Genomic DNA, 10,051 nt, shown 5'->3' with positions numbered 1-10,051 from the left:
AGCCTTGGCAACAAGAGGGAAACTTTGTCTCAGGAAAAAAACCAGAAACACAAAACAAAAAACACCCTCATCTTTGAGATATCTTCTTATCCAGCAACTTGGCATGTCTTTCTATTTTTTCAAATTCATTTCTGTGATGTCAGAATTATTTTGTAGTTTTCATCTTTTGGATCTTATCTCTTATTTTTATGCCTGGTATTTTGGGTGCTGCAATATTGGAGTCTTGTTTTCCATTTTGTCTTCTGTTTCTAGTTTGTATGTATGAATTTCTTTGGTGTTTCTATGTTAATTTGATTTTAAACTTTTAGTACTTTACTACATTATCTTGTTTGTATGAGTTTTTTCACCAATTCTTCAAGGTTTTCCAGACATAATCATGACTTCTGAAAATAGAATTTATTGGCTAATGCTGACAACTTTATGTTTCGTGGTAGAGGACATAGTGAAATCTTTGTTTTCTTCATTGTTTTAGCAGAAAAGCTAGTAAGATGCTGACTTCTGGGCTATGACATATTTTTTATCGTGTTAAGGATATACCTATCAATTCCTGGCTTACTGAATGTTTTGTATTCAAAAAAATACACAGATTGAATTTGCCAAATGCCTTTTCTACATCTGCAGAGTTGATCACATATTAAATCACATATTAATGAAACACTTCGTATTCTCAAATTTCAATTTGACATTGAAACACTGCATTCTTAAAATCAACCTCACTTGATTACAGTGCATCTTTTAATCTGCTGTCAGGCTCTATTTTAAGTTTTTGCCTTGAAATTTTTTTTTTTTTTTTTTTTTTTTTTTTTGAGAAGGAGTCTCACACTGTCACCCCAGCTGGAGTGCAAAGGCGCGATCTCTGCTCACTGCAATCTCCGCCTTCCGCCGGTTCAAGCAATTCTCCTGCCTCAGCTTCCAGAGTAGCTGGTATTATAGTCGCCCGCCACCACATCTGGCTAATATTTTGTAGTTTTAGTAGAGATGGGGTTTCACTATGTTGGCCAGGCTGGTCTCAAACTCCTGACCTCGTGATCCGCCCACTGCCGCTCCCCAAAATGCAGGGATTACAGGCCTGAGCCACTGGGCCCGGCCTTTTTTTTGTATTTTTTTAGTAGAGATGGGGTTTCACTATGTTGGCCAGGCTGGTCTCAAACTCCTGACCTCGTTATCCGCCCACTTGGGCGTCCTAAAGCACTGGAATTACAGGCGTGAGCCACCGCGCCGAGGTCGCATTGAAATTCTTTCTTTTTTTTCTGAATGACACCTGTAACAGCTTTATTTTCAAAGGCAGGATCCCTCCCCGGGCTTGTGATGGGGCGGCGCTGTGGGCCCAAGCAGCAGCAGACCTGGGCAGGACAGGGACGGGCACGGGCGGGGAGGCGGGCAGGTCCCAGCAGGCACCTCACACGGGTTCCACCTGCAGCTCCTCTCCGTCCACAGCCTCAATCTGGTGGAAGGCAGCGTGGGAGCCGATGACTACCAGGGTGGCTCCCAGTACCCAGAAGACGCCCAAGCCGGCACCAGCCAGCCAGAAGAAGGGGAAGGCTATGTCTCCAGCCAGAGCGTACTGTTGGGCTGTGCTCACCTCGCGGCCAAAGAGCACTAGCTTACACTGCAAGGTGCGCAGATAGAAAATGCAACGGGCGCCGAAGAAGACAGCCAGAGCCACCAGGAACATAGGGGATGTCACCACGCAGTACAGGATAAGGCCCAGGAACACGAACACAGAGTTACTCTGGTAGTACTCCACGATGCATACGAGGCGCTGGCACAGCTCGCCCAGGTTGCCGTGCCGTGAGAAGCTCTGCTGGTCCACGAAGGTCCTCCAGGGCCGGATGGTCGCCCGGCGCCGCTCCAGCCACTCCCGGCCTGCACCAGATGGGATCAGCTTCGGCAGCAGGGTCGTGGCTCTCAGCCCCACCGCCTCGCCATCCTTCCGCTGGTCCTTCGGGGCTGCCATGTGTGCGTCCTGAGGGGTAGAGCTGCGGTAACCAGCCCGGCACCCTGCATTGAAATTCTTAAGGGAGAATTGTCTGTGGTTTTCTTTTATTGAAATAAAAATCTTCGAAGTTTATTCCAAACCAATCTGAAATGTATTGGAAGAAAAACAATGCAATCTTTGTCAGGTTGGGGGATTAATGTTGTAAGTGCTTCCTAAAATGACTCGTCCTGAAATAATTTAAGTAACAATGGAATTAGCAGATCTTTGAAGATTATGGAGAGTCCTTTGTGATATCATTTGGCTTAGTGTTTCTTTGTTTCTGGGAAAGAATTATTCAACTTTTCACTTCCTCCTCAGAAATTAGTTTGTTTAGACTTTCTGTTTCTACTGGTTTCAATTTTACTAAGTTTTGTTTGTCTAAAACAAAATATCTATTTCTTCTAAATTTTCACACATTGCACAGAGTTTACAAAGTACTATCTTCTTAAATTGCTTTGTTTTTATGCTATCATTTCTATATTTATGTATTTATGTTTTCTCTCCCTCCAAGCTTAAATTAGATACAATTTTTGTGTATTTTTTGTGCTTTTCAAATATCTAGCTTTGAAATTTATTATTTTTACTCTTCTATTTTCCAAATCATTATTCGTAATTTTATCTTTGTTAATTCTTTTTTTGCTTTCCTTGGTTTACTTTGCCGTTTTGTTTTCTATTTTGGACATTAAATTTATTTGTATTTATGCTTTCATTTTTATTGCATCAGATACCTAAAGCTATACATTTTCCTGTAATAACTGCTCCTTGGGAAAAACTTTCAAACCATGCTTGTCCTCTGCTTTCACTCCAACGCAGCAATCCACACAGAAGATGTCTGTGACCAGACGTGTGACCTTCTCCCCACCAACAAGCAGTGGACATCAGCTGCATATAATCCAATTCCATTGTGATACCATTTACTTGGAGATAGTGTCAGATCTCACACGTTGAGGGCTGGCAGTCCCTTAGACTACTCTTTCTTTCTTTAGACACCCAGTGGCAAATCTGAGACTCTGAAACTTCTCAAGTTGGGCTTCAAGTTGGGGTTACCAATTGGGCATGGTAATTTAAATTTTTAGGCAGTAATAATTACATAACCCACTAAGAGGTCCCATGCTTCCGGCTTACACTTATGAAGAAGGAGTAACAAAATTGAGATACCACCCAGCACTGGGCCCTGAGAAGGATGCTGACTGTTTCTTGTGCAAAGTGACCCCTTGTTTATCTTAAAAGAGAAGCATGCATATTAAGCAGGAAGGATTGCTGATTTGATATTGCTGATACTGTTCCTAGTGGTATAAATGCCATTTATCTGATATGGCTGGGAAGGTTTTGTGAATCTGGGCTCCTTGCCAGACACCAGCACATCATTGTTGAAAGTCCTCAGACTCCCTCACAGGAAAAGCCATTTCCCTTTTCAGCTTAGCTGTTCTGCAGTAGAAAGGAAAAGTTCTGTGGCTAGAATGGCTTCATTCCTCTCCACCACTGGCAGGAAGGCCAAGGAGAGGCGTGGGGATGGTGCAAGTCCCTGAGGGCGGGCTGGCGAGCAGAGGGTGCCTCTTGCTAGAAGCTGCAGTACAGGGAGCAGAGGGAAGGTTTGGGGGCACTCCCAGAATGGCCCAAGACTTTTTTTCCCAAGAGTCAGAGCCAAAGAAAAGTGATAGCAATACGAAGAATGAGCCGCTCTCTGTGCACTGAAATGGAGCACTCTCCAAGCTACGATGTCAGTGGGGAAATGCCAGATACAGAGCAATCTGTACAGTATGCACAACCTGTATAGGAGAAAAGAAATATGTGTATATACATAAATATTTATAAGTTCACAGGTCACCTCTGGGAAGATACTCAAGAAAGTGGTAACAGTGGTTACTACAGAGGAAGATTCCATTACTATGAGATGTGGCGAAAGGGGACTTAATTTCCACTGTACATATATCCTTGTGTAGCTTTACAGTGCTGTACCAGGTACATAAAATACCTATTAATAATAGGATATTAATCATAATAGGATATTAAATAATTAATATTATTTTTCAATAATAAATCTTATTATTTATTATTAGAAAATAAATAATAAGAAAACACAACTGAAAAGTACCAGAATCAGTGGTTGAAGCAAACAGGCTTGAGGGAGGAAAGAGCAGGCAGCTTTGGGAACCAAGAACATGAGATGCAGAAACGCCAGGAGTGGGGACCACAGTGTGATGTGAATAAGCTGGGAGAGCAGTTGGGTGAGTGAGCATCAGAGAGGGAGCTGTTCTCTGGGGCTGAGCACTCATGGGATGGGGGATGGGAGCAGACTGTTAATCCCCACCATAGCTCACTTAAAATTGTCCAGAAAAATTCAATCTCGTACAATGTATGGGATCATGTTACTGAGAGGCTAATGAGATGAAAAGATACAGGACAGGTCCTGTAATTGTCTTTTTTTTTTTTTTTCATCATCTAGAATCATTAAGAAGTGAGATGGCTTTAGAAAGCCAAACTTTATCATTTTTCAAAAAAAATTTTTTTATTTATTCAGAGGCAGGGTTTTGCTGTGTCACCTAGGCTGGAGTACAGTGACATAATCATAGCTCACTGTAAACTCAGCTTACTGGGCTCAAGTGATCCTCCCACCTCAGACTTCTGAATACGGGGGACTACTGGTACATGCTACCATGTCTGGTTAATCTTTTAAAAAAATTGTCACAGGCTATGCGAGGTGACTCACACCTGTACTCTCAGCACTTTGGGAGGCAGAGGTGGGAGGATCACTTGAGCTAAGGAGTTCAAGATCAGCCTGGGCAACATAGTAAGATCCCAGCTCTACAAAAATTAGAAAAATTGGCCAGGCATGGTGGCACAACCCTAGTTAAGAAGACTACCAGCTACCAGGAGGCTGAGGTGGAAGGATCTCCTGAACCCCACGAGTTCAAAAGGCTACATTGTGTCATGATATTTTTTATTTTTGGTAGAGACAAGGTCTTGCTCTGTCTGCCAGCCTGATCTCAACCTTGTGGCCTCAAGTGGTGATCCTCCTGCTTCACCTTCCCAGTGTCCTGAGATTACAGCCATGAGCCACTGCGCCTGGCCAGGACAAGTGTTTATAATTCGGAGTTCCCCAAATCCATCCAGGTCCTGGCTGTATTTGGTGCTATCTGTAACAAAGATTCTGTCCTCGACCAAACCTGAGTCAGGCTCCTCTGACTACTCTTCTTGACTAGGTCCCCACCTTGGCTTCTGTCTTTGGATCACTTAGTCCACATGATCCTCGAAGTCAGTTTAGTGGAAATGCCCCACCTTGGTATTTGATTACTTTCAATACCTGATCAAATTCCTCACCTCCCACCCCCAATTCACATTATTTATCTTGCTGCCTGGCTTCAGTAAACAAGACTCCTGTTGAGTCACAAAACAAAAGATAAAAAGTGCTGGTGAGGATATGAAGATAAGAAAACTCGTGTGCACTGCTGGTAGGAATGTAAATTGGTATTGCCATTATGGTAAATAGTATGGTAGTTTCTCAGAAAATTAAAAATAGAACTACCATATGACTCAGCAACCCCACTTCTGGGTATTTATCTAAAGAAATTGAACTCAGGATCTCAAAGAGATACCTGTACTTCCATGTTCGTTGCAGCATTATTCACAATAGCCAAGGTGTGGAAACAACCTCCACATTTCCACATGAATGAATAAGAAAAATGTGGCATAGATGCATCATGGGATATTATTCAGCCTTTAAAAAAAAGAAGAAGAAAACACCGCCATTGGAACAACATGGATGAATCTGGAGGATATTATGCTAAAGGAAATAAGCCAGACATGGAAAGCTAAACACTATCTGATCTCACAAACAGAATCTAAAATAGTCAGACTCATAAAAATGGAAAGTGGAATGGTGACTTCTAGGTGCTGGAGGAAGTGGGAAGTGGGGACATGATGGCCAAAGGGTACAAAATTTCAGTTAATAAAAATAAGTTCTGGAGATCCACTACACAGCTGATGCCTATAGTTAACAATGCTGCATTGTATACCTAAAATTTTCTAAAAGGGTGGCTCTTATATTAAGTGTTCGTACTACACATATGCAAACATGCACACACGCACAAATAGCAATAATAATAATAAAGGCAGTTGGAGGAAACTGTGGGAGGTGATGGATGTATTTATGGTCTTGATGACAGTGATAGCGCCACGATCGTATATTCATCCCCAAACTCACTGAGTTCTATACAGTATATACGTGCAGCTTTTTTCATGTCAGTCATGTCTCAGTAAAGTGGCTTTTCACAAAACAATATATTTGAGTTGGCCTAGCAAGAGTCACCCTAGTTTTGAGGTTTCCTCTGAGGAATATTCCATCCACTGACTCCCATTTCACTCAGCTAAACATCCCATTTGTCCTTTTTGTATTTAGAGTGGAGCTTGATCTCTCTCCTCCCCACTGCCAAACTTTCACTGCAGTAACTCCTCTTGAGAGAAGCCTTCCCACCATCTTTAACAAGTGTCTTAAGTGATTTTTCTTTACTACCTGCTAGTAGATGACGGCCTCAACTGAAATATGGGGCAATGCTAGGTTCTGTGGCTGATTCAGACATCCAGGACAGAAGCAATAATCTCAGATGAGTTAGTCCATTTTCATGCTGTTATAAAGAACTGCCCAAGACTGTGTAATTTATAAAGGAAAGAGGGTTAATTGACTCACATGTCAGGGTTTTCTCGGGGAGCCTCAGGAAACTTACACTCATGGTGGAAGGAAAGGGAAGCAAGGCAGCTTCTTCACAAGACAGCAGGAAGGAGAAGTGCCAAGGGAAGAGAGAACAGCCCCTCCCACATCATCCGATGTTGTGAGAACGCACTACCTGTAGTCCAGCCCTACAGGGTCCCGTGAGTCCCTCTCTGCTGGTGTGGAGATGAGAAACTGTGGAAATAAGAGACACAAGTCACCAAGAAAGAGAAAACAGAGTTTGGGCCCAGGGGTCCACTACCCAACAAAGCGCAGAGTCCGACAGTGGCACCGAGTACCTGGACGCTCTGACTTTTACTGAGTACAAAGCATGGTGCAGGGAAGGTCGGGTGAGGTAACGTTGGTCAGTGATAGGGTCAGGTAAATCACGTGTGTTGGAGCTAGGGGGCCCAGGACTTTCAAGTAGACCAGACGAGGAGAAAGCCTAATGCATCAGCACTCTTTGAATATTTGTCAGAAATATCAAGGACATTAAGATTATGTTACTATTATTAATTCTTATCTTCTGAGAAAAAGGGAAACCAGGTGCAGAAGCAGAGCTTGAAAGTAGACATGGAACGTGCCTGCTGAAGCACAGCACCACATAGAGACAATTAAGTCCCCAGATGTCTGTGGGCCTCGCTGACAGCATCAGGCCTGTCACAAGGGCTTGGAAGAGCGGAGTTTTCTCCTCACTCTCTTGAGGAAGGAGATGTCTCGGCCATCTTGGACGTCTCCTTTCCTAGCTGGCTAAACATTGAGGGGTTTCACAGTGCTGACACTGTCTCACAGCCGAGGCATCCTCCAGCAGCCCTTATGCTGGCATGACAGAGGACTTAGAGCATCTTGCCTTAGGGTCACCTCTTTTCCAATGCCCCTTCAGTCCCATACTTCATGACCTGAGAATATTAGTAAGATTAAAGATTATATGATTATATGAATGTATATATTTATGATTATATCTGAATAGCTATGTGATTATTTACGATTACATATATATAGGAATAACTATATAACTATATTTCTAATTCTCTTCTAATTCTATGTTTACATGAGAACACCCTGAGGCTTCAGACCCTTGCCTCGACTCTTGCGGGGTTTTCTCCCCCAAACTATCAGGAGTAGAACATGGGAGAAACTGGCCCCTCCATTCAATTACCTCCACCTGATCTCTCCCTTGACACATGGTGATTATGTGGATTACAATTCAAGATGAGTTTTGGGTGGGGACACAAAGCCTAACCGGATCATTAGGAATCTTGAGGCTGCTTGGTATCCAGCCGATGGGGAAGAATGGATCAGGAAAACCCCAGGACTTGGTAGTCATGTTCTCTTCGTTTCACTGCCTAATCTCTCCTCCTCTTAACATCCTCCTTCCTCTGTGGAAAAGAATTTTAACTTGCCTCATTTGAAAAGGAAAAGAGAGTAAACAGGAGGAAAGAAACAGAGCACCAATCTCAATACATCTAAATGTGCACTGTCTCCAAATTCACATTGCTTACGGCTCAAGCTACAGCAGAATTTTCATGTCTTTAGAGATCAAAAGACAGTGATAATGCTACCTGTTGAAGGAATGGAATACAGTCAAACCATATAAAACTATAAGCTTCTAGGCTGAGAGTAGTAACTCATGCCTGTAATCTTAGCACTTTGGGAGGCCAAGGCAGGTGAATCAGCTGAGGTCAGGAGTTCGAGACCAGCCTGACCAAAATGGTGAAACCCCGTCTCTACTAAAAAATACAAAAATTAGCTGGGAGTAGTGATGGGCACCTGTAATCCCAGCTACTTTTGAAGCTGAGGCAGGAGAATCACTTGAACCCAGAAGGTGGAATTGCAGTGAGCCAAGATTGAGCCATTGCGCTCAAACCTGGGCAACAGAGCAAACACTCCATCTAAAATAATAATAATAATAAATAAGCTTCTACCTTGAGATGTTTCATTATATAAGAAGAAAGATGCGAGGTATGGTGCTCATGTGCAGAAAATGGTGGAGGTGGGAGTGGCAGAGAGGGCCTCTACAGTAAAAATGACACCTATGCATGGTCCCATGTGTGCACAATTACATACTTCTATGTGAGTGGGAAACGTATCTTTAAAGTTCAAAATGATAAAAACAAAAGAAACCTTCTATTCAAGATGCTAAGAAAAAACAAGAAAAAATCTACAAATGAGGAACATAAGGTAGGAGATCAGAATATGCTACCCCAAATAGGACTGCAGGAAACCAGAAGGTAGTGCACCAGATATGCTTCTTTGGCATAAGGGTTATTTTGAGCTGATTATTTTCAGAAACAGTGGCCACAGGAGAAGCTCCAAAACAGAGTATAAATTACCCTTTGGTAAAGGAAATTTAAATTTATAGAGGAAATCTCCATTTGTAAGAGTGTCTTCTTCTCTGTACCAGGAAAAGAAGGATGGCTCTGAATCACAAGATAGGCAGCAACAGAAAAGAATGAAATCATGTCCTTTGTAGCAATGTGGATGCAGCTGGAGGTCATTACCTTAAGCAAATTAATGCAGGAACAGAAAACCAAATGCTGCATGTTTTCACTTATAAGTGGGAGCTAAACTTTGGGAATTTATGGACATTAGGATGGCAGCAACAGACACTGAGGACTACTAGAGCAGGAAGTGGGTGAGGGTTGGAATAATATTAGGCACTATGCTCAGTACCTGGGTGATGGGATCAATTATACCCCAAACCTCAGCATCATGCAACACACCCATCTAACAAAGCGGCACATATGCCCCAAATCTAAAATAGAAGTTTAAAACCTGAAGAGAAAAAAAAAAAAAAAAAGAAATGTCTACCAAAAAATATTTTCTTGAGAAACACACAGAAATACAAAAATTAGCTGGGCGTGGTGGTGCATGCCTATAATTCCAGGTACCTGGGGGGCTGAGGCAGCAGAATCACTTGAACCCAGGAGGTGGAGGTTGCAGTGAGCCGAGATTGCGCCACCGCACTCCAGCCCAGGAGACAGAGCAAGACATGGTCTCAAAAAAAAAAAACCTCTAATACTCTAGTCCATGGAGAAGGCTCCAACTTCAACCTGCGTAACCTCACCTGGTCACCTGGTTTTCTGATCACCTTCCCATTGCTTGCCTCCCTCACACCTTTCTTTCCTTCTTTCTTTTAGCTTAAAGCCACATCTTTGGCATCTCCCCCTCTGTGTATTAGATATGTACGTTAATAAACTTCTGTTTGTTAACCTTCCTTTGGATACAGGATTCTAGAAAAAACCTAGAAAGGTAAAAGAAGAAAATATTTTTCTTCCCTTACATAATAAAGGTAACATAATTATTAAGTCTGAAAATAGGAAAAAAGTAAAATTAATAAGTAAAACCAAATAAAGCAGCACAAA

At 42.5% G+C, this 10,051-nt stretch overlaps 1 protein-coding gene across 1 annotated transcript; it reads right to left on the bottom strand.

The window, feature by feature from the left end:
- Window positions 1–1,242: 1,242 nt before the first annotated feature.
- LOC108281899 (prenylated Rab acceptor protein 1-like) lies at window positions 1,243–2,005 on the bottom strand. Its single transcript, XM_037727512.1, has one exon. It carries the CDS (start codon window positions 1,955–1,957, stop codon window positions 1,400–1,402), a length of 558 nt encoding a protein of 185 aa, XP_037583440.1. The 5' UTR covers window positions 1,958–2,005; the 3' UTR covers window positions 1,243–1,399.
- Window positions 2,006–10,051: the final 8,046 nt, after the last annotated feature.

The sequence above is a fragment of the Cebus imitator genome, unplaced genomic scaffold (genome assembly GCF_001604975.1).
Source record: "Cebus imitator isolate Cc_AM_T3 unplaced genomic scaffold, Cebus_imitator-1.0 Scaffold233, whole genome shotgun sequence".
Classification (NCBI taxonomy): Eukaryota; Metazoa; Chordata; class Mammalia; order Primates; family Cebidae; genus Cebus; species Cebus imitator.
The sequence above is the reverse complement of the archived record's forward strand: the minus strand, read 5'-3'. Positions and strand labels throughout refer to the sequence as shown.

Bases quoted from the DNA above. Each gene is read 5' to 3' on its own strand.
- LOC108281899 (XM_037727512.1), bottom strand. From the start codon at position 1,957: ATGGCAGCCCCGAAGGACCAGCGGAAGGATGGCGAGGCGGTGGGGCTG.